Source organism: Ricinus communis, chromosome 6 (genome assembly GCF_019578655.1).
Source record: "Ricinus communis isolate WT05 ecotype wild-type chromosome 6, ASM1957865v1, whole genome shotgun sequence".
NCBI lineage: Eukaryota > Viridiplantae > Streptophyta > Magnoliopsida > Malpighiales > Euphorbiaceae > Ricinus > Ricinus communis.
The window spans coordinates 24,191,443-24,217,968 of record NC_063261.1 but is presented as its reverse complement, the minus strand read 5'-3'; the positions used below and the strand labels follow the sequence as shown (position 1 = coordinate 24,217,968).

The 26,526-nt window shown below is 31.0% G+C and overlaps 3 protein-coding genes and 1 non-coding gene across 9 annotated transcripts; 3 read left to right on the top strand and 1 right to left on the bottom strand.

Moving 5' to 3' along the window:
• Positions 1-1,128: 1,128 nt before the first annotated feature.
• Positions 1,129-17,317, top strand: LOC8267799 (serine/threonine-protein kinase CTR1). Of its 5 annotated transcripts, XR_007216338.1 has the most exons (17): positions 1,129-1,495; positions 2,167-2,468; positions 2,549-2,693; positions 2,960-3,063; positions 3,819-4,027; positions 4,631-5,035; positions 5,180-5,220; positions 5,323-5,391; positions 5,542-5,642; positions 5,756-5,840; positions 5,983-6,081; positions 6,525-6,593; positions 6,686-6,817; positions 7,769-7,863; positions 8,054-8,234; positions 15,395-15,684; positions 16,208-17,317. XR_007216338.1 is itself a non-coding variant. In XM_002530839.4 (15 exons), the coding sequence occupies exons 1-15, from the start codon at positions 1,253-1,255 to the stop codon at positions 8,151-8,153; spliced, it is 2,199 nt and encodes a 732-aa protein (XP_002530885.3). In that variant the 5' UTR covers positions 1,129-1,252; the 3' UTR covers positions 8,154-9,043. The 5 variants fall into 5 exon arrangements, 1 of the variants encoding a protein (XP_002530885.3); XR_007216337.1 differs by lacking the exon at positions 15,395-15,684; XR_007216336.1 differs by having other exon boundaries at positions 15,395-17,317.
• On the top strand, positions 11,593-13,326 carry LOC8267798 (protein TRANSPARENT TESTA GLABRA 1). The gene has a single exon (XM_048375666.1). It carries the CDS (start codon positions 11,950-11,952, stop codon positions 12,976-12,978), a length of 1,029 nt encoding a protein of 342 aa, XP_048231623.1. The 5' UTR covers positions 11,593-11,949; the 3' UTR covers positions 12,979-13,326.
• Positions 17,318-19,463: 2,146 nt separating the features above from the next.
• On the top strand, positions 19,464-22,966 carry LOC8267813 (uncharacterized RNA-binding protein C1827.05c). 2 transcript variants are annotated; one of them, XM_015726417.3, is made up of 9 exons: positions 19,464-19,725; positions 19,811-19,928; positions 20,041-20,096; positions 20,768-20,815; positions 20,906-21,003; positions 21,673-21,742; positions 21,872-21,982; positions 22,551-22,603; positions 22,737-22,966. In XM_015726417.3, the coding sequence occupies exons 1-8, from the start codon at positions 19,627-19,629 to the stop codon at positions 22,599-22,601; spliced, it is 651 nt and encodes a 216-aa protein (XP_015581903.1). In that variant the 5' UTR covers positions 19,464-19,626; the 3' UTR covers positions 22,602-22,603; positions 22,737-22,966. The 2 variants fall into 2 exon arrangements, with proteins under 2 accessions (XP_015581903.1, XP_002530883.1); XM_002530837.4 differs by having other exon boundaries at positions 19,465-19,725; positions 22,725-22,966.
• A 3,411-nt stretch (positions 22,967-26,377) lies between these two features.
• Positions 26,378-26,451, bottom strand: TRNAR-UCG. Its single transcript has one exon. It is a non-coding gene; the product is annotated as a tRNA-Arg (tRNA).
• Positions 26,452-26,526: the final 75 nt, after the last annotated feature.

The following is a 26,526-nucleotide window of genomic DNA, read 5'->3' as shown; positions in this document are numbered from 1 at the left end:
AATCTTGTTATGGTCATTTTGCAGATTTTACCCCTTAAGAAGTCCATTAGTAACAATTTTAAATAGCTAAAAAGTATAAATAAGTCTTTAATTTTTATCTTAAATATACTGACGAATGTTCAAAGTCTTTCATTCAAATTTTAAATATTTTTAGAATAGTTCGTACTCTAAATATAGCTCATAGATATTTAAGCCTACTAAGAGTCGATTTTTAGTAATTGAAATATAAGTTTAAAATAATTTCAATAGTTTTACTAATTTATAATTTTAGTTAAATAAAAATATTTTATCACTAAAAAAGTTTAATTTAAATTATTTTTATTTTAATTAGCTATCTTTATGTGTGATAGTTTAGATTTAAAAAATTTAATATTTTTATTTAAAATTTACTGAACGAGATCAAATTGATAATAATATTTTAAAAATATATCCTTGTCAATTCTCAAAATATTAAAGATGATCTAAGATTTTTTATCAAAGATCAAATTAATTCTTGAACTATAAAAATAAAATTTAATTACATTTCCAATTTAATCAAGATGGATCATATTTTACATTCAATTTAAGTAGAATAAGATGAAAATTTAGGTTTATCTTATAATTATATATAATTGAATTAGGAAAAATATATATTTTTCATTTTCTTATTCTACAAATTCTTTTTTATTTATTTTATGTAATTCTGCGACATTTATTTTAGGATTTAGGTTGATCAAGATAACAAATTCGGTCCGGCTAACCATCTTACCACTGTTACTCCACTTGTCCGCCACTTGTCCCCTCAAAACTTGGCAACAAGTCCACGACCTACGCGTCATATCGAAGTCAAACACCCTTTCACTACCACACGATCACGACACGTATTCCCGGCACAAAAATCACACAACTCAAAACAATACACCCAACCGCACAGCATCCACCCCAGTCCCCATTCAGTGAATCGAGTAGAATCCTGTTACATTCGCAGTGGACCCCACTAACTGCCAGAATTTCTTTCTTTATTAGAAAAATGGAAAATAAACAAAAAAGAATTCAATTCCCTCCTTTCCTTTTCTTTCTCATTCTCCATACATTGAATACTGTCTCTTCAATTTATTTAATTAATAATATAAATAAATTTGAACATATAGCTTATTCGCTCTTATGATAAGAAAAAAAGAAAAAGAATAATAATAATGTATTAACCATATAAATATAAATGTAAAGAGTGAGAGTCCTGTCCACTTCAATTTCTCCAGTGTCTTATTGTCCAATGGAGTACGGTTACTGGTCCGGTGAAACAACCGGAACTGCACAAACGGCGACGTTTAGTAGGTGGGTGCAGCAAACAGAAGAGAGTTACCAGTTACAGTTAGCTTTAGCTTTGAGGTTATCATCGCAAGCTGCTTTAGCTAATGATTCAAATTTCTTGGATTTCAAATCCAATGATCATGATCATTATCATCAACTTTCTTCTTCCTCTAATTCTGCTGAATCTGTTTCTCATCGATTTTGGGTATTTTTACACAATTCTTTCTTGCTCTCTTTTGCTTTAATTTATTATTGTCTTTTACTAGTTTTGTTTTTATGCAAGCTTTTAGTTGATGGGTTCGTTGCTCTTCATTTTAGCTACATTTGATTTTTCATTCTTATAATTCTCTCTTTATTCATTAAGCCATGTTTGCTATAAAACATAAATGCAAGAACTTTAATGGAATTAGATTCTATTTAGTCAATTCTCATGTTTGAAAAGGTTACAGCTGCTAGAACTCAATTCTTTCAACTTAAGAAAAAAAAAGTCATTTGGAAAGAAATAAAATCGTACCTTATTTCTCAACTTAAAGAAAAAACTAGTCCTTTTAATCATTTCTTTCAAAATGCCTTTACTTTTTTTTCTAGAATTTAAAATAATTGAGTTCTAGCTGCTATAACCCTTTCAAACAGGGAATTGAGTAAATTCAATTCAATTCAATTGCAATTCTTGCACTTTTAGACTTTCCAAAAAAACTGTAGAACTTCTATTGCCACCTCTTTAATATATCGAACTAAAACAGAATTTTAATTTATCCTTACGAGTATTGTCTTTTTCTTTTAAAAAAATTGTAAAAGCAATGGTTTATTGTGAGAGTTATTCCTTTATTACTGCGACAAACTATCATGTGATACCGTGTCTTCAATGTGTTACAGGTGAATGGATGTCTGAGTTACTATGACAGAATCCCAGACGGGTTTTATGTAATTCATGGAGTGGATCCTTATGCTTGGACTATAAGTATAGACCAAAAAGACATTGGCTTGATCCCATCTTTTGAATCTTTAAAAGCTCTTGATCCTCGTGATGATTTGTCAGTAAATGTTGTTTTGATAGACAGATTTAGGGATCCTAGTTTAAAGGAGCTAAGTAATAGAGTTATTAAACTTTCTAGTAACTGGATAACTACAAAAGATGCGATTGATCAGCTTGCTGATCTCGTCTGTAATCGTATGGGGTGAGTGTCTCTTTTAATGACTTGAATTTTCTAATTGTTATTATGAATATTATTCTGACCAAGCTTTTTAATTTTGACAGGGGTGTAACTTCTACTGAACAGAATACTTTTGATATGTGCTGGAAGGAATGCACTGAAATCTTGAGAAACCGTTTAGGATCAGTTGTGCTTCCCATTGGAAACTTACCAGTTGGCCTCTGTGTCCATCGTGCCCTACTGTTCAAAGTAAATTTCGCAACTTATTTAACTTTCAATGGAGTCTGCAACTCTTACATGTTATCTGTGCTAGTGTTGAATGCCTAGCATTCTTTTATATTCAATGGAAAAGTGCACTACTTTTAGCTATCCATTGCTGTCTCCAGCTATTCCAACTGAAATGGCTCTAAATGTTTCTTTTGTATGAGCATCGAATGCACATTTCTTTTTTGTTCCAGGAAATGTCTATTGAGAAGAGTTACAGGATGAAGCTTCCCCTTTTGAAATATTTGTAGGTATTAGCAGACTCGATTAACTTACCATGCAGAATTGCTAAAGGCTGTAAACACTGTAGAAGAGATGTTGCTGCATCTTGTCTTGTACAAGTTGGTAGCGAGAGGTATGTAGAGTTTACTATATTTTATTGGTTTACCAGACCAGAGAGGTCATTACTTGGACATCAAGAGTTATCAAGTATAGGAAATTATTGGAACTGACAAATTGTGAGAACTTCAAATCGGGTGAGGAGAAACTGAATTAGCTTCGACATAAATTGCAAAAGGGATATTGAGCGAACATAAAGGGGTTGGGTGGGGGACACCTAAAAGGTTACAAGTCATGAAATGTAAGAAAAAATGGCTTTGGAGAAGTATGGAAAAAACAAAGATACGGGAGGTTCTAGAATCTTTTTTTTTTCTTATCCTTAATTATTAGAAAATGTGGCTTAGCTTGAACTTCTTGAATTTTTGTAAAATTAAGAAAAAAAATTAAGCTAACAAAATGAAGAAGAGCCACTTGAGCGCTTTCCTATTCCAGCAGAAATAAAATCATATAAAGAATTGAGAACCCTAGTTGGATACAAGAGTTATCAATCTACAACTTGTTCAGGTTCCCTTGGACTTACTGCTAGATTTTAACTAGTTGAATTGTTTTATCAATTGATTATTGATTTGCGCTTGGTCAAGAATTTGTTTTACACTGACTCCTCATTCACTTTTTGTTACATTTCTTGAAGAAAAGAAACCAATGGATTGAAGTCATCTTTTAGCACCCAGTGGATCTTATTATCGGATCTTCTTGCTTTTATCAATGAGGAGTACATTGTTATTAGAATGGTAGACGTCTGACTCTGAATTTATCTATACATATTTCCAGGGAATATTTGGTTGATTTGTTTGGCAAGCCAGGAACATTAAGCCAGCCTGATTCATCACTCAATCGTACTTCTTCAATCTTAGTTTCTTCGCCATTATCCCATCCAAGTTTTAAATCTCTCCAAACAGCTGATGATCTCAGGACATTGGCCAAACACTTCTTCATTGATTCCCAGTTACTTAACTTAGCATTTGATGATACTCCCTCAGGTGATTCCTTGTTACTTCACGCAAATGCTTTCTAGTACTTTTGTATCTACCATTGATTGCTTTGACATCCTGTTTCTAATCACCTCTTGAAATGAGAAGCTCATCTTCCTGTACTATTCTTCTGTGCCTGTTTACCTCATTCCTGGAAGCCTGTCCCATTTTCTTTATTGTTTGAGATGCTGAGTAACGCTCTGTGTCTGCAAATTATATGCTAGTTGTTTGGTTAATGTTTTCGTGACTGTATGTATTGGTAGAACCATCCAGGGTGAACTGCTCTGCTGATCTGGATGACTTACAGTTCGTAGTAATTCAAAAAACAATGAATTCTTAAATTATATCAAACTTAAATTTTCTTATTGGATTATTTGGGCAAGTATATGGAGTTATAAACTGAGATGAAAGGTAGAAGTCAATTGATTGTGTTCTCATGTCAATATGGGATCTTACCTGCACATGTGATGCATCTGATCATGAGTTATGCTGGCACATGTGGACCAAAAAAAGAAATGCTGGCACATGGGAATTCATGATAGCAAGATTAACTGACATACAATTCAATGATTTATTGCTGATATCTGTGGACTTCTGATTTTAATTATACAGGTACTATTGACCAAGATGACAAAAATAGTAAAACAGTCATTAAAGACAACAAGAACCTTATACCTAATTCAAGCAATAGCCATGACGCTTCAACGCCACCTCTGCTTAAAAGAGTTGCTGGGAACATCACCAATGCCAGTGGTCTTCATGCTGTAAATTCATCTAGTAAATCAAATAGCTTGTCCAAAGATCTAATTCTGCCAAATCCGGCTCTTCCAATTATGCATAGGGATCCATATTCAATTTCTGTTACTTCCAATCCAAAACCTGATGCGACAAATAACCAGTTGTTCTTGGATGCAAATCAGTCATTCGTAAGTAGATCAAGTAGCGAACTTCACCTTGAAGAGGAAGATTTGGACATTCCATGGAGTGAACTAGTTATTAAAGAGAAAATTGGAGAAGGTATATTTTCATTTGGATTTTTTAAGCTCTTGAATATTACAGTGACAACTGATAATCACCACTTTCCTTAGTGCATGTAAGCTTTGATTTAGTCTGGATTTTCTAAGAGAAAAAATATGAAGGATGCTGAATAATGCTTTTCAGGTTCCTTCGGAACTGTCCATCGTGCTGACTGGCGTGGTTCAGTAAGGATTTTGTTCTAAATTTTGTTGCTACATCGAATTCATACTTAATTCTCTTGGATTTAGTGCCCTATCATCTTTTAACATTGAATGCATCAATGCTAGGATGTCGCTGTCAAAATTCTCATGGAACAAGATTACCATGCAGAGCATTTCAATGAATTTTTGCGTGAGGTACACAGACAATAGTTTATGCTTTGTGAAAAATTGTCAACAGAAGAATAAGGAGAATATTCAAGCTCTTTCTTGCTAAGAAAACACCGACAAATATCTGGCTTTCCTTGTCCCATTTTTAAATTGATCTTAACTGCCTCAATTTGTTAGGTTACAATCATGAAACGTTTGCGGCATCCAAACATTGTTCTCTTTATGGGTGCTGTTACTCAGCCTCCAAAATTCTCCATAGTTACAGAGTATTTGTCAAGGTATTAAGATTCCATCTCCATGTGATGACTCAGATAATTTTGCCTTTCATCCTCTTATCTTAAGGGAATGCACGACATTGATAAGTGAAAGGGAATTATTTTCTTGGTTCCAGGGGTAGCTTGCATAAACTCTTGCATATGCCTGATGCTCGAATTATACTAGATGAAAAACGTCGCTTGAATATGGCATATGATGTGGTATGCTTCTTTTTCTTACACCTGATATTTCAGTTAGCAAATGGAGTCTCAGTTGAAAAGTTGAAACCATGTCATCGTGAATATTATTAAATTTGAGTTTATACATTTCTTGGGCTTAGGAGTTGTTTACCGCTCTGTACAGGCAAAGGGTATGAACTACCTTCATCAGCTTAGACCTCCCATTGTTCATCGAGATTTGAAGTCTCTTAATCTCTTAGTGGACAGTCAGTATACAGTAAAGGTTAGTGTTAGTGACTCGCTTTCTTGCACATTGGAAATGCCTTCCCCATCTCATAGGATTTGTTGTAACAGCTAAATCCTTCTAGCGTAAAACAATATGTAATCATTTTATAATAAAGCTTGCAAGACAGTGCAGGAAGGGAAGAATGCTACAAATTACTCTCTCTCTCTCTCTCTCTCTCTCTCTCCCCTTGCTCTGATATATTGGGGAGCAGAAAATAAACTGAGAAAGTAAATAACTAAATGACCTGACTGCTCTCTTCTACTCTTTAGGGGTCAGGTGGGGGGTGGTTTTAGGATGCTGGTTGAATTAGAAATTTTTTTTAATTGCAGAACATGTTGAGATCACTGTTAATATATCCACTTCATATTGTTAATCCATTAGCAAGGATGGGACACTTAACAATTATTGGTTCTGGAAATCTGACAAATATGATTATCCAGGTTTGTGATTTTGGTTTATCCCGTTCAAAAGCAAAAACATATCTTTCATCAAAAACTGCAGCTGGGACTGTAAGTTCTACTTTAATTATCAAGTTATATATTTCTCTAATTATTTGTTATCAAAGAAGTAAAAACATCCAATTCTTATTCTTTATTCTTAGCCTGAGTGGATGGCACCGGAAGTTCTTCGTAATGAGCCATCAGATGAGAAATCAGATGTTTATAGCTTTGGTGTAATCTTGTGGGAGCTTATGACCCTTCAACAACCTTGGAGAAGTTTGAATCAAGCACAGGTCGTTTATCTATAACCATGCTGCCTGCTACATGCGAATAATTGAGGAAAATATGTAAAAATAAGTTATGTGGATTAATTCATTTTCACAAAGTTAACATACAATGATGTTAGAAAAGATAATGTAATGTAAAATCGGTTTTCTCAGATGTAACTGATTTTGCTGGTTTGTTCTCTGTTAGCAACAAAGGGAAATGCTATTTTTGCTGCTAATTTTCTTACAAAATTTTGAGACTTCTCACATGTATATTATAGTTGAACCAGCTTTTGTCTGATTCAGTTTTAAGGAGGGGAAATGAAAAGGAAGCAATTAAGAATGAAGCAAAGGGAAGTCTTTTTAGTTTTTAGTGTGTGTGTGTGTGTGTGTATGTGTTTGTACTTTGTCCTAAAATACTGTACTTCACTTATAATCTTAGGTTAAACTTTGAGCAGAGTCTGGGGAGTGCAAAAAAGTTATTACCGGGTTCTTTGCTTCTCGGTTTAAACAAAATTTATCATTGTCAGCTGGAGCATTTATAGTGGACCAACTTAGCAATAGAACCCTCGCTAGTCCTTTTTTATGGTTGCTTAGTGGTACATTATAAAGTTTCATGAAGTTTAATAGTTTCTGCCTGTGATGGTTCTCTGGAAAGTCAGAATCAGATGAATTCTGATTTGCAACTTCCATTGGTTTTCATTTCATCATTTGTTTCTGGCTGAGAGCTTCAGGTATTACTAACAAAGAATAAGTGGATGTCAATTTGGTATTTCTTTGGCTAAGTATTTTAGTTATGAATGTCAAGATGGAATCCTGGACTTTTGTGAAGAATGAATTTTCAGAAAAGAAGGAACAATGGAAACATGAACTAGATGGTGTTTATCCATACATGTATTACTAGGTGCATTTTGATGTTCATAGATGATTTAATTGATGAGAAGAAGCTGAATGGGTACACAATCTATCATGTTGCAGGTTGTAGCAGCTGTTGGTTTTAAGAATCAAAGGCTTGAAATTCCAAACAATATAAATCCTTCAGTGGCTGCCTTAATTGACAGATGCTTGACTTCGTAAGTGGAATTATTAATTCTTTTATGAACTATCAAAGTGTAATGGATTAGTATCTTTTCTTAACAACGAAGTGGGTTGGTTTTCATACAACCCTGCCTAAGACAAGACACAGATTCAAGAATAGTGACTGTTTTAGTTTCTTGCTCCTAGTCTTTTACATTCTAATTTTTAGATTGATTTTTGCTGCAGTGAGCCCTCAAAACGTCCATCATTTTCATATATTATGGAAACCTTGCAGAAAGTGATCAAGAACTCCGTGTCTCAACCAGTTAATTTTCAAATTACATGACAAATTTCTCAGAGTGGAACTCCAGTTGAATATCTTATACAATTTGCCATCCGTTGGATGCCCATCTGGTTTATCTTTCAGGTGCGCTGTCTTTTGTATAAATAGGTTATAGCTAAAATAATCTTTTGTTGGCATATCTATAGTTACATATATCGTGCTATTGGCATTCCAATTGGCGACCCTGTTGTATATGATCTTTCAATACACATCTGTGCTCAAGTCTTAGTCCATGTTTCTGATAATAGATCAATTAGTTTGGTTGTTTTGCATAAGAACCCAGTTACAGGCCCTTGGAACGAACTATTTAATTGATTTTTCTGACACACATGACCAAAAATTGTAAAGTTCATTCTTTTGAAGTGTAAAATCTATCATTGTTGCTGGTGTAGCACATCCAAACAGGTAATATTTTTACTTCTGAGAACATCGTTAATTAGACTCCAGTGACTTCTCAAATCACCAACAAACTGCATATCTTTCAGATTGGTCTATGAATGCTCATTTGTATCGGCTTGATTTTAAAGTCAGTCATGTTATCCTCCATCTTCTTTGGCTTCTCACAGGATATTAATCATCTTTCTCTATAACTTTGAATTTCTGCCAAGTATTTTCTTTGCTCCATGGATATGTTACTGCTGTTGATAGGTGAGAATCCTTAAAATGCTAAAACCCATGCAACATTGATGAAGGTATTGGACATCAAATGACCTTGATATGCGAAATTAAAAGTGGCTACCATCTGTAGTTGGTCCATATTGCTGTTCTTTTGATGTATGATAATGCATGTTCACTGCCCGCTGGCTGCAAACTATTTGTCTCTGTACACTTAAATTTGAGACACTCTTATCAATTTACATAAGAGGTGACTTTAATTATGTCTTTATTTATCATTTGCTATGGTTTTTCTTTGCATTTATAAGTCTTGTGGATAGAAGTTATCATTAATACAACATGATCTCAACATGCTGTGTGTCCTTAATATTACAGCTACATGGCATGCTGCCTATTAATATCTATTTAAAGTTGAATTCAAATTAAACAAGTGAATGATTTTATTAGTGCGATGGGCAGTACAGTTAAACAAAGCTGCTGCTACAAGTTGATTACACCAAGTTGTCATATCTCTGTAGCAACAGTTAGGGAGATATGACCATTTGTTAAGACACCCAGTAGTATATTTTTCTTGGTGGGAATGAGCAAGGACATTGATTATCATCACAAAAACATTTCCATTGTTAAAGACCTTTCTCCATGTCTTAGGCCATCACAAGTAGATTGGAAATGGAAGCTAAATGCAATCTAGTCTATATTTTGCAGTTGTCTCTTCACTTGCCAAAGCCAAGGGTGTCACTTACCCACAAGGGGGTTGTCAGATACTGAATTTCCTAAAGTTTTCCCTTGTCCTCCTCCTCCTTGTTTCAAATTGTGAGTCCATGAAGTTTGTGAATTGAATTTTAGTTTTAAAATTGTTACATTATAAAATGCTTTCTGCTTAGTTTGAGATTTTTAGTAGGGATAGTTCAACAAAATAGACAAGAAATGAGCCTTCAAAAAAAGGAAAGAAAATAAATTTAAAGATTAATAATCTGCCATGTTTGGAAGCTTTAAGAAATAAGAGTGTATCATTCATATTCAATAAATATTTTAATATCCATATAGGGATAACTTGAAGTTAAAAATACAATATAAGAACTGGTGTTTCACCCTAGTATTAAGGTGAAGCCATTTAAAAAGTGAGTGCACAATTTAAACTTATATACATAAACTAAAAAAAGAAAATTGTCTAAAATAAAAAATTAACTTTAATTTTCTTAAATTATATTGGGTATAAATGCATTTTTTTAATTACTTTACAAAAAAAATAAGCTAAAAATATAAGGAAAAATGAAAATAATGGGGTAGGCTAAAAATGTAGCAATAGAGAAAAAGAAATTAGACAAAATAAGACTATTTTTGTAATGTTTGAGAAGTGTTGGTCATAAGAAGATGAAGACGAATAAAACTTTTTTTTTGTTTTTCTTTTTGATTCATAGACTAAAAATGTGTAAATTTAAATGTTACTTCATGAATTAAAATATAAGGACTAGTTTTCCTATTTTATTGAAAAAATACATACTATTAAACATATTGTTAAGCTAATCATTTTAAATGTATTGAATTTAAATCAAAGGTGAGTGAATTTGATTAGGCACCATTTTTCACAACTCTGAGATTAGAATTGAGTAAATAAATCCTAATTCTACTGTCTTTTCATCATTTGATAAAAAAGGACGTGTTTCTTATACTATTTGATTTTAAAAAATAAAACCAATTTGTTTATATTTTTTTTATATATTGAATATAAAAATTAGTCATTTATTCCCGTGTTATATGATTGTTATAATTATTTTATTGTACTATTTTAAAAAAATTTATTTTCTAATGTTATGATAAAATGAATTTAAAATTAATATTATATTAAAATAATATTTTAAATAAATTTTTTTATATATTTATAAAAACTGATTGTTTATTTATTCATTGTACGATCGTCGTAATTATTTTGGTTATAAATAATAATATAAATTGAATTATATATAAAATTAAATATATTTTTAATATTTTATTATTATTTAAAATATTTAAAACTAATAATAAGTTAAATATTTTTAACCTTTTGTTATTTTTTAATATTTTAGAATTTTATTAATATTAATAATATAAAAATTATCAATAAATTAATAAAAAAATATAAAATTATGTATTTGAATTCTAAGTGTTAATAATAAGTACACATGTAAAAATAAAAGTTATATATGTCAGAATATAATAATACATGTCTAAAAAGTTCATTAGGCTGGTTATATATTAATATTTTTTTGTTGATTTACATATATTAAAATGTTCAATTTTTATATGCATAATATGCATTAGATATAATATTGTATAATAATTAATTTTTCTATTTTTAAGTATTCATTATCTATGAACTTAATATTCAATACAATTAATGTTTATATTCATATCGTTTCATGTATTATTAATCAAGGTTAAAATAATATTTATTATCTAGTACTAATGTTCATTGTCTGTATATATAATGCTCATCAATATTTTCAAATAAAATATAGTTTTATTATGAAATTTTTTATTATTTTTATGATGCATAAATTTATGATTAATATAACATTCATAATTTATAAACATAAAATTCATTAGTTTGTCAATAGATATTCGTCATTAATAAAAATTATACCCACTAATTCATTCAGTTGTACATATATAATATAGACATATACCGTAAATCGTCGCTATACAGTTAGTAAGAAAAACTAAAGTTATATTATAAATATATATATATAGTAAATATTTAATAATTAAACAATAAATATTTAATAATTAAACAATAAATATTTACTATATATTTAATAAATAAATAAATAAATAAAATATTTAATATAAATTTAATAAATATAAATTACTCCTTTTTAAAAAAAAATACATCAGCATCGTACGCGCAGATGCAGTATAAAGTTTAAAACACTAAGTCTTTTTCGTAAAAAAAAAAAGAGAAACACTAATTCTTCTACCAATAAAAATGAGTCGGAATGTACTGTGGACCACGAAAGCTAATTTGCGGCCAGCCAACTAACTGGAAGGTAGAAGTCTTCTTCCGATGAATTTTCCCTCTTCTGAGAATTGACTTTCGGTTCCTTCCAATTCCATTGCTTTCCTAAATATAAAACACATAATTACACTTCAAATCCACACACAAAATCCCAACACAAATTTGAATCCCATTTTCCCATTGAAAGAAATGGAAAACTCGACCCAGGAATCCCATCTCAAATCCGAAAACTCCATAACCTATGACTCTCCTTACCCACTTTACGCCATGGCCTTCTCTTCCTCTCCCTCCTCCTCCTCCACCCACCACCACCGCATCGCGGTGGGCAGTTTTATTGAAGACTACAGTAACAGAGTAGACATTCTCTCCTTAAATACAGAAACACTTTCTTTTAAAACCCACCCATCGGTTTCATTTGACCATCCGTACCCACCAACTAAGCTTATGTTCCATCCTGCTTCTTCGCTTCGCAAGTCATCCTCTGACTTGCTGGCTTCCTCTGGCGATTATCTTCGCCTCTGGGAAATCCGTGGTGATGTTGTTGAACCTTTATCTGTATTGAATAATAGTAAAAGTAGTGAATTTTGTGCTCCTTTAACTTCTTTTGATTGGAATGAGATTGAACCTAAGAGAATTGGTACTTGTAGTATTGATACTACTTGTACTATTTGGGATATTGAAAAGGGTTGTGTTGAAACTCAACTTATTGCTCATGATAAGGAGGTTTATGATATGGCTTGGGGTGAAGCTAGGGTCTTTGCTTCTGTTTCTGCTGATGGGTCTGTTAGAATCTTTGATTTGAGAGACAAGGAGCATTCTACTATTCTTTATGAAAGTCCTCGGCCTGATACGCCTTTGCTTAGGTTAGCTTGGAATAAGCAGGATTTGAGGTATATGGCTACTATATTAATGGATAGCAATAAAGTTGTGATCTTGGATATTAGGTCTCCTACTACGCCTGTTGCTGAGTTGGAGAGGCATAGAGCTAGTGTTAATGCTATTGCTTGGGCTCCTCAGAGTTGTAGACATATTTGTTCTGCTGGGGATGATGCTCAGGCTCTTATTTGGGATCTGCCTACTGTTGCCGGCCCTAATGGGATTGATCCCATGTCTATGTACTCTGCTTCTTCTGAGATTAACCAGCTTCAATGGTCTGCTGCTCAGCCTGATTGGATTGCTATTGCATTTTCAAATAAAATGCAGTTTTTGAAAGTTTGATATGACGTAGTAATTCTTTCCTTGTAGTGTGTAGCTTTTCTTTTTTTGTTAATTTTGTAATGTTGAAACTTAAGTATTCTAATTAGTAATGTTGAAACTTGAGTATTCTTCTAATTAGATCGTTTGCTTGCTTTAAAAGGAATTTAGTTACATTCATCTTGGGTCATTGTAATGCTTATTTATGGTACTCGTAACTCATTCAAGTCCTGATGAGTATTGTTTAATATTTACATGGAAATAGTTGTACTGACTCTGGTTGTAGGTAAGAACTATTTTGAGATTATTTTGATATAATTAATGAAGCTGGTTCTGCAACTCTAATAGGAACAAGTAAGTGCTTCTTCCTAGTTACGGTGCCATCACCACTCTGTGTCTTTTATTTGCCTTATGTCTGTCTACATGCTAGCTTGACATTTGTGCAACTTTTCTTTTTGTTTATACTAGTGCTGCATACTATTATTTTGTATGTTCAATAAAGAAGTGCAGTCCTTTTGTATGTTTATATCTTCCCTTCACACTCAAATGGCACTGAATGCTTGTTTTGCATAAGCATTGAATTTTCTTTTTCTCATTCATAGAAGTGGCTGTTAAAAAGCTTCTATTGGTTTATAACTTCTTTAGCTGTTAGCAGACTTAATGAACTTATCATGCAGAACTGCTATAGACTGCAAATACTGTAGGAATAGAGCTGCTATTCATGTCTTATGCAGGTTGATAATGAGAGGTATGCAGTGTTTATCCTTGCATCTTACTTGTTTGCCCTATTAAAGGTGTAAGTTATTTGGAGTAATAAGAGCTATTAGCCATGTGAAATTTTGGGGGAAAAATGAAGAATCTGTAGTTCTTGATGAGTAGCTCGTTCGCCTACCGGAGAAGTTATTTTTGGAGGCGAAACTATGCGTTTTTTGGGATCTGCGTGCTCCTTGGTTAGAACCTCTAAGAGGTCCAAATGGTCTTTTTCAGAAGTTCCTAATTACCACTGAAAGTGAGATACTGTCATTTATGAAGCATCTTCAATTGGACTGCTGCTGATGTGGAAAGTACCAAGCTAGGCACTTTACATAGTAATTAAGGGAGAAATTAAAAAGAAAAGGAAATGACATTCTAAAACCTGTCATATCTTTATATTCTCCAAATATCTCCAGATCTTTTTTGCATTATGAAATCTTCTAAATGTACTATTTCAACCATCTTGTGTTCATTACAGGTGTCTGCTTTGCTTCCAGTACTTTACTAGTTATTTAATGTTCATTATCATTGTCGAGTTTCCTCTTACAGATATATCAATGTACTCTTGATTCATGTCACGGGGATTAAAAATTAAATAACCTACTTGCTTAAATTGTTAAGTGATGACAAAAGAATTGGAAGTACGAGTAAAACCTTGATATGGTGCTTATTTGATTTGGAGGAAAGTATGATGGATATGTAGAGAGACAACGAGATGGATATAGTATACATAGGTATTCTACCAGTAAAGCACAAAATTAGGGGAAAGATGAGTGAATTTTAGTTGCTCTGGAGTTCTAGTTCTTGTTTGACATCAAACCTTTTTCACTTACACTGTAGGCAAATAGTCATATATGTAGTTAGCTAACAAATTGTGAAGTAAGCATACAAAATTAAGGTTTGGTAGCTTGAATGGACTGGAGGAATATTGGTCATGGTCCCTTCTATAGAAGGAGTCTCTACTCTGTAGGATGTGCTGTTTACCAACTTTAAATTGAATAGTCACAATGTTATTGAACATTAAGCACTGTTATTCATGAATAAGGATATCTACTGGAATACTATATGCAGTTATGCAGATTTAATTGTGAAAAAAGATTTGAGAAGCCTATGAAAGATGTAGCAATCTGGAACTTTCTTGGGTTGCCCTTAAACCTATCCTCTGGCATCACCTTACTTTTAGAATTGAAATAGGTGAATTACACAAAATCAGTTATCAATTTGTGCTTGGATGAAATTATGCTCCCTGACCTCCCATTTACTTCTCTGCATATTTATTGAAAAAGATAGCACCAGCTATGCTAATTTTATTCTTCACTCCCAGCAATTTTGGATGTGTACTTTCCTTTTAGCATATCCCTATATTTACTTTCGTTTCTGCATATCTAAAATTGCAAGGGACAATTTTTTTAATTAACAAAATTACGAGCATCATTACATCCTGAGTTGATATTTCTAGAATCCTTGTTAAGTTTTATATCAGTAAGTGATTTCTGAGTTAGACTGGACAATGGCCTGCATATGCTAGTCATAATCTATTGTTTAACCACACACTTGTCTGCTATGTTTTCTCTACTTCATATTTAAATTACTTAAGTTCTGTCAGAAGGTAAACAACAGAGTTATATAAATAATTACTGCTGTAAGGGGCCATGTGACTAATTAAGACTTGTCTTTCTGTTCTTAGTTCTTCAGGAATTAGCCATTCAATGGCTCTATCACTCAGCAGGTGTCAACATTTCAGCCCATTAGAGTGGTAGATGTCTATGTTAATGTACATGCTACCAGGGAGTATTTGGTTAATTTGTTTGGAAAGCTTGGAATGATAGATCAGATTGATTTGTCACTCAATTGTACTTCTTCTATCTCAGTGTCTTTGCCATTAGGGTGTTGGAAAAAAAAATTATGAATTCAGTATGGCGTCAAAAACTCTTAGATTGCCAGTCACAAAAATTTTACGCCTGATGATTTGCTCAGGTGATTCCTTGTTAAACAGCATGTATCGTCTTGTAGTATGTTCAAATGTGCCATTATAGCACTGATGTCCGTTTTTCATTCCCTTGCATCTTCTACTATTTTCTGTTTCATTCCTGGACAGCCTAACCTGTTAAATGCAGAATAGTTGCCCTGTGCTTGCAGATCATACACCTAGTTACTTGGTTGTATGGCTATATTGGTTGAATCATTTGTCTATGCTCAACTGCTTCGGTGCTCTGCATGATTTACATTTTACAGTAAATCAAAAGAAAAATATCTCTTATCATTGTTACTGAACTTTATCTTTTTGTAAGATTATTAGGCAATTATATAGAATTGGAAAGAGAATATAAAGAGAAAAGGACGCTGATGTATGCTCATTTTCAATATATTTTTTCTCCATATCCGATGCATCTGATATCCAATGATGTGTTTAATGATAGCAAAGATTAATTGACTTTCCAATCTACAGTTCACTGATTTATTACCAACATCTATGGAGTTTTTGTTTTTATCATTACAGGCACAGCCGCAGATCAAGATGACAAAATTAGTCAACTGTTCATTAAGACGAGAACTTACAAGCAAAATATATGAAGCCTGTTCCCTAGATAAGGAAGTTTGTGATGTTATTTGTGCTGAAGGAAGGAGGATTTTATATCACTTTCTGCAGATCTGTTAGTGCAAATTTTCAGTTTGGGGTATAAAGAGCAGTCTACGATCATTACAAGAGCCCCCAGCCCAATATGCCCTTCCTCTGGTTAGGGCAAGTGTGAATGCGATTGCTTGGACTTCTATAATGGGGTCCCAACCATGCTTGTGCAGAGTTTTGGAGAGGCATATGACAAGTTTAACTGCCATTGCTCGGACTCCACAGAGCATTAGGCACATTTGCTTGCTTGGTTTGATGCTCAGGCCCTCATTTGGAGCTTTCCTATGATGACTGGTTGTGGAAATCATATCCAGTAATGTTCTGGTGGTGAAATCGAACATCTGGGATGACCGGGCTGCTCAACCTAGTTGAAGGGCATTGCAGCCTCTGAAAGTTTGAGATGATATAATGTTTCTAGCATATTAGCTGGTAGATCCTTGCTTGATCTAGGTGAACTTGCATTCATTCATCTTGGCTAAGTGCAGTACTTATATGTGTTGCTCACTCAAGTCCTTGTGATGCTTGCATGTGGTTATATTATTTACATGCCAAAGTAGCATCCTCTGTATATTTGAAGAGATGATTGTATACAAATTAGTGAAGCCTGCTGTGGAACTCAAGAAAGTGAATACTCAACTGTTCCTTCCAACCAACCATGGGGCAGAATTCTGATGGCAAGACTTCAGTGAAGGTTTGCTTTACAGCTTTGGTAGGTGAAGCACTGCTTTCAGTTAGTTAGTAGCTGCTTTCTCAGCTTCATTTAGCTACTGTTGTAGAGGGGATTTGATCCATGCAGACAAAAAATTCCCTGCATCTTTTGTTTTTCTATTAGGAGATCCTGCTGATACTGCAATTTGATGCAATATCCTCAGGTAGGTTTCATGCATGAAGAATTAAAATCTCTGTTTCAGTTAACAAAAGAAACCATTTCAAAGATTGCCTTCAGGAATTTCAATATATTCTCAATTTTTTTCTCTGTTCGTATATGAATGTACATGTGCGGATAGTGTTCTTCTGATTTTTTTTTTTTCTTTTAGGGACCAATAAAATAAAAGGACTTGTTACTATTACTTTTTATTTTAATTGAGCATGTAATTATTACATGGATACAATTGCCAATTGTACCATTGAACGACCTAAATTATTTTAATGGGTCAAATTCCAATGACATGTGGTTATCTCTTATTAATTTTTTAATATTTAGCTCAAATATATTTGTGTTTAGTTGTTGATTTTAGAATTAGTAGGGAATTTTTATCTTTTTGACGGATATAAATAGATAACTATTTTATTTTATATAATGGATGTTCAATTGAATTTCTCATGAATAAAAAAAATATAATTACAATAATTATTAAAACTAGTTGGTTAGCCGTGCGTTGCACGAATATTATTATTATTTTGATTTTAAAATTAAATTAATAGATATAATTAATAAAAACTTTAGTATTCATTATAAAATTTTAAAAATAATAGCAAATTATTATAATTCTTTAAAATTTTAAAATTTTGTTAATGTAATGATATAAAATTATTTATTAATTAATTTTAATATTATATAATTAATATATCAATATAATTGATATTACTATTTTTAAATTAAAAAATTATTATATAATTAAAAAATTAATTTATTATTGAATATAATATTAAAATATAATTTGAGATGTTATTTTATAGAATTAAAATTATTATGTATTTACAAAACTAATTTATTAGTTAATACAATATTAAAATATAATTATTATGTTATTTTTTAGAATAAAATTAGTATCATTATGTGATTAATAAACTATTTATTAGTTAATATAATATTAAAATATAATTAATATGATATTTTGGATTAGAGTTTGTGCTTATTTAAAAATATAATTTATAAATCAATAAATTAATAGAAATAACTATAAAATTACATATAAGTTTTGAATCACGTGTGTCAAAAGTAAGTACACGTGTCAAAATAAAAATATTATATATAAAAAATTAAGCATACATATCAAAAAAATTTAAATTTCAGAAATTAATATAATATTAGTCATTTTCCTGTGCATTACACGGTCATTATTATTATTTTGATAATAAAATCAAGTTTATAGATACAGTTAAATAATATTTTTAATATTTAATATTGATTTATTATATTTTAAAAATAATAGCAAGCTAACTATTTTTAAATGTCCTTTATTTTTTTAAATCTTTTATTAGTGTAATAATATAAAAATTATTTTTAAGATATTTATTTATTAATTCTAATATTATATAAATTAATACTATTAATATAATTAATTTTACTATTTTTTAAAATAAAATATAATTAAAATTTAATTTATTAGTATATATATTATTTAAAAATATTATTTTCTAATTAGAATTATTATCTAATTAAAAAAACTAATTTATTAGTTAATATAATTAGTATGCTATTTGAGCTATATAGAAAACTAATTTATTATTAATATTGTTATTTCTTAGGATTAGAATGAGTGTATAATTAAGAATGTTAATCAATAAATTAATAGAAAAAATTATAAAATTACACATAAATTTGAATTTCATATGTCAAAAGTAAGCATACATGTCAAGACAATAATTCTATTTGTCAAAAATTAAACACACATATCAAAAAAATTTAGATTTTAGAAATTAATATATATATATATATATATATATATATATATATATATATATATAGAGAGAGAGAGAGAGAGAGAGAGAGAGCTTTTCGAAATAAAAAAAGCTTGTACCACTTGACTTCAACCACATCAAAGATTAAGAAGGAAAAAAATTAAGAGTTTTGAATTATATTAATATTATTATAAAATTAGATTAAGAGTTTTACATTATTGCCCACACAATGTGACCTCGAATTCAACTAACATACCAAATTGTTATTTTTATTCAAATATTAGATTTAAATATTCTAAAGGAAATTTCTAAGAATTTATTATTATATTATTATTATTAAATTACTTTTAGACTAATTTATACTCTAATTATTTTAGAGCATGTAAAAATAAAATAAAATAAAATTGCTAAAACTACTTGAGAACTCTTATTTAAGTGTAGCACTATTTCTTATAAAGAGACAAAACTACAACACCATTTAAAGCGGAAGCTCCATACCTTGGAGAGAGTAATAAACCAAAACGCATCGTTTCATAAACTCAATAACCCTAACAACACAGACAGCAAGCAGGCATCCAAACCCTACATAAAACCTGACCCCTTATTATTGTTATTTTTTCTCTCTTCCTTTTCTTTCGTTTTCTCGGAAGCCAAACACTAAGATTATGGGAGCAAAGGCAAAGAAAGCGTTGATGAAGAATTTGAGGAAGAAGGCAGCTTCTTCAGCTCAATTATCTAATGAAAAATCTACTGCTGATTTCTTGGTGAGTTTTTCTTTTTTAATTGCGTTTTGTTTCTATAATCAAAATTGAGTTAATTTAATTATTGAATTAATTTTTGGTTTCGAAGCCATTAGAAGGTGGAAGTGGGCGCAAGTTAGCTGAACAGAAAGAAGTAAAGAAAAGTAATGCAACTGTTTTATACATTGGTAGGATACCTCATGGTTTCTATGAGAAAGAGATGCAAGGTATGTCTAATATTTTTGGTTTGTTTTCATATGAATATATGTTGTATTTTAAAAGAAAATATTTTGATTGTTTTCAAAAAAAGTATTAACTAAATTTGTATTTTTGGTGTAGCTTACTTTTCCCAATTTGGCACTATTAAGAAATTGAGAATTGCTAGGAATAAAAAGGTTTGTGCTTTCGTTATATGTTATTTCTACATATAGTGTATTTTTGTTTTCAAGAGAATTGTTGATATGAGCTCATGGAATTTATGTGCATTTTAATATTTTCACATCCTTGTTCTGTTAGATTAGTTTTCTTCTTAGGATAAATGATTGTGTTGTGTTATTATCTATTGCTAATCAATCATTAGAACTAAGGGGCCATTTTATTTTATTTTACTTCAAAATCTAGATGTTGCGAATATATATATATTTATATTTTCCTGGACTTGTTGTCAAAATTATGGAGTGCTTGTGAATAGTGGATTCTGGTGTCTTCTTGTTTCAGTTTAGCTTTCTATGTTATCTCGAGAAGAAAAAGGCATCTTGTTCTTTTCTAAAATCTGAAAATCTTGATTTTGACTCCTTCACTATAGCAGTGGTCCAAAAAATGAATCCCTATTATAACCAGCCAAGCCAAGTTGTATGAAATTTGTCCATTTGATAATTCTGTTGATAAAGGCTCATATGTAAACAGAAATCTAAACTAGAGGGAAATGAATTTCTTGCTCACAGATATCATTAAGAGTTATCAAACTCACATGATAAAAATATTATAGTTTACAAATGTTGTGGCCTCATGCCTTTGATGTGATGATGGTATTAAAATTCACATCACAATTGTTCTGTTGTTTCAGACTGGAAAATCAAAGCATTATGGATTCATTGAATTTGAAGATCCTGAGGTATTTAAGTGAAATTTCTAGAATGATGTCAAAGAATTAATAGTATTTTATTTGTTTTGTTTAATATGGAAATGCCTCATTTGATTGCAGGTGGCAGAAGTTGTTGCAGATTGTATGCATAACTATCTGTTGTTTGAGCATCTGTTGCAAGTCTATCTTATCCCTCCAGAACAAGTTCATCCAAAATTGTAATTAATTTAATCTTTTCTGTGGCTTATTAAGTGCTATATATTTACTTTATAAAGGGCGAAGATGGTGTCATATTATTCTTTTGGTAATGTGAATCCTATAATTTAAGTATTCTCTTTGATTGAACTAAGGGCTGAACAGCTAAGAAAGATAACTCGTCTTGTTTGTATTGTGCTCCAGACTTTTTGTAGTGAAGTAAGATGCTGAACATGCCTTTTGTCTCTGTTTTTCTATGGAAGTTTTTGAGCCTTGAAACCAAGAACCATTCAATGGAACCAACTCCATTTAATTAACATTTTTCTTGCATATAATATAGATTGCTGTACCTTCCTATTGAAATGCTGTTTAAAGCATATATTCAAATATGATTGCATAATTTCTTAATGGGAGCATTCATCTTACTTCTTGTTGACATTAGATCAGGGTGATGTCCTTCTTCATTGCTAATGAATTGAGAGGAAATCTTTTGTTCGAAATGCTGAACAAAGGCTCTAGGGTGCTGAAGTAAATGTTTGTAATTTCATAAGTTAGCATACATGTAAGATGCCAATCCTATGTATAAACCTAAAAAACTGTAGCCTGATGATTGTGTACTGAGTATTGAGGTGTTGATGCTGTCTACAGTTTGCTTATCTATTTTTTCCTTTTTCCTTTTTCCTTTTGTATAGGTGGAAGGGTTTTAATTATCGCTACAAACCATTGGATTGGGTTCAAATTGAAAGAAAACTGCAGAACAAGGTATGTAGCCTGGATGAGATGTGATAATTATAGCAAATCATAACTATCATGCCCATAAGAAAGGGAGTTTTCTATATCCTTTTTGTTTAATATGACTCCATAATTCGTGTCTATCAAATGGCTGTGCAGGATAGAACACTTGAAGAGCACAAGAAATTGGTGGAAAAGATTATGAAGCGAGATAAGAAGCGGCAGAAAAGGATAGAGGCTGCTGGTCTTGATTATGAGTGCCCTGCAGTTGTAAGAAGCTGCTATATTATCTTTATGTAATTTTACTTGGTTTAGGAATGTTTTTCCTTTTTCTATCTTTTGAAGTTGGTCATTAAATACAAAAATGTTTAATTTTCTCTTAGGTTGAGATTAAGCTGACATGTCCTAATTTATTATGTCAGTATAAACTATTGGATTAACTTAACATGAGGGCAAAATATAATCAAGTTTAGAGATGTAAACCAATCTTAATTTTACGAGTAGGCCATTCCACTTCCTTAGTTCCTACCATCTGATGACAAAATTAGAATTGTTGCTTGAGAATTTTCTTATCTTTTATGTTTTTTAATTGTTCAGAATTTTCCCAGATTATTAATACCTATCATGTAAACTTAGTTTTAACCACTTTTTATAAGTTAATACTCGTAAAATTTAGCATTCTATTATTGTTTGATGGATCTGTCCCTAAAACGTTTGCCATGAGTTCACTTTCTGGCTAATTTTATTCATTATGTTATGAACAATGTTTTTATCTGCCTTTTATTTTGTTTATGCATTGTGATATCTCAAAATCTGTTGCCTCTTTCCTGTTTCACAGGTGGGCGAAATTCAGCCTGCTGCAAAGAGGATCCGGTTTGATGAAGATTAAAGGTAGGATTTGGAAAAGTCTGTTTAGGAGAATGTTGTTATGATAATTTTATTTACAAGTGCTGTTATACTTTCGGTTTTAGTCTCAATGAGGAGATGCTTACTTTCACTTCATTCCTGCTAGGGTCACCAACAGAAAAGAAATGGAAAGTAAATTCTTAGCAGAAACTCCATTAAGCCTATGTATGCTGGAGCTTTTGAATGTAGGAATCATCCATGTAGCTCGTATGAGCTTAAATCGATAAAATTTGTTTGGCTTTCGACGATGTATTCAGTTGTTAATTGCAAATTGGAAGTAGCATGTATCAACATATATAATCTCTAATTCAGTCCTAATATTATATCTGATAATTTTTTGTTTCTCTATTTCTTTGTTGTTCCCTTTGACCATATCCCACAGTATTAATAGTATTTTTGCTCGATCCTTTCTGAATCTTATTGTTGCATAAAGAGGATGAACAAATGAGAGAACCTATTTACTGATCCTGCAATCTTTGAAGGAACTGGACTGATGAATTCTTATCAATTTCGTTTTCATGGACATGAAATTACAAGAAGAATTACATGCAAATGTTATACTTTATTATTTGTTGATTTTTGCTTTGTTTACATTCAAATGACTAGATCATAAGGCAAAGGATGCATTTTATTCATTAAGAATGAATTAAAAAACATAAAACTAAAAGCAAGTTTAATAAAAATGAAAGTCAAACAATTATAATGTATCATTTTGCTTCACAATTTTGTTGGCAGGGTCTAGCCTTCTTTCTCACTCAAATTTTTTTTATGCAATTGGTGCACTCAATTTTTAGTCTTCTTTCACTCATGATGAGATTGCATTTTGTTATCTAATGATGGTTATTAACAAAGTAAAATTTACTTTGTAAAGAACAAAGTAACCGTAAAACTCTTCAATTATACCCAGTAGGCCACAAAGTGCCCATTTTTCTGCTAAGGAAACAGTAAACAACAAACTCTAATTACCAAGAAAAACAAATGACGGTCGACACAGAAAGGAGAAAAATGTGCCGCCATGGAAGAGCTTAGTCTCCCATGGCGGCATGTTCCATTTTCAGATTCAGGGGAAAGGATTATAAAAGCTAGAAACTTAAAAGAGAGGGAGAGTAAACATGTTCCTTTGACCTGATCAAAGACAACCCAGTTGAAGAAAAAGAAAAAAAAGAAGGCAAAAGGTACAGATAAATCTCTAAACTTTTGGCCGACACAGTTAAATCTTTAAACTTCATAGTAGCTAATTACATCCCTAAAACTTAAAAATATAATAATTACATCCTTAAAGTTAATTTCGACAGTTTCACTGTGTAATGGCATAATATCCTATTAATTTTAGGCGTTTTTAACTCGTGTCTTTTGCATGTGAGAATGTATTAGCTCTGATTTTTAATTGATATAAATTATAAAATTTATTTTTTCTTCATTTTTATATAATTAATACTGTTATCATGAGTTAAAAAAAGAGTTAGCTTTAAGGATATAATAGTTATATTCTTAAAATTTTATGAATAGTATTGACCTACTTTAAGATCTAGAAACTTGATTTCATTTCGACAATTTCAGAAACAATATAATATTTAATTTACATAACATATTTTGTTTGAAAACAATTAATCAAAATTACTAATTACAAATGTGACAAGTGCAATAAAGCTAAGCTAGTCTTTGGAACAACTAATTATCAACAATAAAAATCACATACTTTTCATTTTGCAACCCAATCATATATGTGAATGTTTTATTCATTTCTCCCTACTATTTATATATGACAAAAGAGATTTGAGTGATCAACTTATTCAATAATTTGATACTTTACTCAAATATATTTAATATTAATCTATATAATTTTACAAAGATATGGAATATTGGAGTAAACTAACTATAATAATTATAACAACTATTTGAATTGACAAATAGTTCATCATATCAAGGTGAGAACTTCATTCAGAAACTATATATATATATATATATATATATGCAAAGTTTGTAATCTTATCTCTTCCTTTTCCGAGCTCGGGTTATAGAAGAAGGAGAAGAAGGAATTGAGCTCATGATGTTCATATCTAATCTTTTTTTTTTTTTAATTTTTTTAAAAAATCTTAGAACATTTTCTTAATTTTAGTAAACTAATAATTTTTAAATAGGTAAATTAGATATTATTAAGTATATTTAGTTTTTAATTAGATATTCAATGCTTTAAAATGTATTGGTAAGTAACAAAATTTGTTTATGAGTAACTACTCTATACTTAACAACAATCAATTAGATATTTTAGTTTTTACAATATCTTGATCTTTGAGTTTCCTTGCCACATAATCTTATTCAGCTGTGCAACCTTGCATATATTAAGCTTCCAAGAAGATTAGAATAGGATTGCAGTCCAGAAGAAGCAGTTATACTCTGAAAGTGTTTTCGATGAAGACGGAGAAAGGGACAACTTCGGAATGGACTACCGACCAATTACTAACTCTGGACAGTGTGGATTCCAAAATCAGCATAGGTGCAACCCTGGTATAGATATGAGTAGCAACGGTTTCTCTTACGTAAAACACATTGTGCTAATTCAATTATATAAGTAGATTTATTATGAAAACTGTTAATATTTTACTGAAACAAAAAACTGTACGAAAAATGTTTAGCTTATTAAGCATTGGCTTCCTTGTGCCGCAAATCAGGCCTACGATACGGCAAATGAAGTTTCCTTTCGGGTGATTCTTATGGTTACTTTGTTGTTTTATTCTGCTTAACACTTCTAATCCTTTCTCAGATTCAGGGGAAAAGGATCATAAAATGGTAAAGCTAGAAACTTTAGAGAGGGACACTAGGCAAGTTCCTTTCACCTGCTAACACACTAGCCATGATCAAAGACAAGGAGATTGATAGTCACAATAAGAGAAACTTGAAGTCCAACATTTTCGTCTTGCCATTCATCTAGTAAATTGAAAAGAAAGTAAAACTGAGAAAGAGCTTCTGAAGTTCCTAACTAATTAGCAGTTCTAAAAACAATTTTATATTTAATTTAAATAAATATATTTTGTTTGAAATATTATTCAACAAAATTACTAATTGCAAGTGTTACAAGACATACATCTAGTACTTTTTATTTTACAACTCAAATGTTTAATTCATTTCTCCCAACTAATTATATATGATAAAAAGTAATTTGAGTGACATAAAATATGAGATATTTAAAATCTAATAAATGTTTATTTGAGAGTTTATTAGAAATATAAAACTATTTATTAAAATCTCACCTAATCAAATAAATATTCTAAAACATTAAGTATATGAAGATATACTATATGAATATAATTATAAAACTTACCATATACGTATAAATATATTTTTTTCAGTTTCGAGTAAAATGCCTTAGAATGTACATCACACGTTATGGCAGCTCGAGAAATTCAGCTAAAACAACAAATACAGGTATTTAAGATAAAAAAAAAATTGTACTTTTGAGAGATAAAAAAATATTGAGAATGTATACATGGCTCTGAGAGTTGCTCCGTTAATTGTTACTATCAATTATGAGAATTGAAATTTTAAATTTTAGTCTCACCATTTATTATCTGCTAATATTAGAATTTTATCATTTTATGGTAAAAATAAAGGATAGTTACCTTATATTATATAGCTTATAATCAATGTTAGTCATTCATTTATTATACACGTAATGTAAATTACTATATAATATATATGTTTATATGAAAAATAGATAAAAATTTGAAAGTGAAAAGCCATGAGTAATATAAAAACACTCGACCACAGTGGGAGTCGAACCCACGACCTTTTGATCCGAAGTCAAACGCGCTAATCCACTGCGCTATGCGGTCTGTTGGAGTGATGGTGATGATTGATAATCATCCATATACATCTGTAATGCGCGACTTAATTCTTAGACAGCAAAA

What these genes read in the sequence shown, in the direction of transcription:
- LOC8267799 (XM_002530839.4), top strand. Translation starts at nt 1,253, where the DNA reads ATGGAGTACGGTTACTGGTCCGGTGAAACAACCGGAACTGCACAAACG. An exon ending in ATTTGATGATACTCCCTCAG is followed by an intron (nt 4,028 to 4,630) that starts GTGATTCCTTGT and finishes TTAATTATACAG; the next exon opens with GTACTATTGACCAAGATGAC. An exon ending in GTTACAGAGTATTTGTCAAG is followed by an intron (nt 5,643 to 5,755) that starts GTATTAAGATTC and finishes TCTTGGTTCCAG; the next exon opens with GGGTAGCTTGCATAAACTCT.
- LOC8267813 (XM_015726417.3), top strand. Translation starts at nt 19,627, where the DNA reads ATGGGAGCAAAGGCAAAGAAAGCGTTGATGAAGAATTTGAGGAAGAAG. An exon ending in CTATGAGAAAGAGATGCAAG is followed by an intron (nt 19,929 to 20,040) that starts GTATGTCTAATA and finishes TTTTTGGTGTAG; the next exon opens with CTTACTTTTCCCAATTTGGC. An exon ending in TTGAATTTGAAGATCCTGAG is followed by an intron (nt 20,816 to 20,905) that starts GTATTTAAGTGA and finishes ATTTGATTGCAG; the next exon opens with GTGGCAGAAGTTGTTGCAGA.
- LOC8267798 (XM_048375666.1), top strand. Translation starts at nt 11,950, where the DNA reads ATGGAAAACTCGACCCAGGAATCCCATCTCAAATCCGAAAACTCCATA.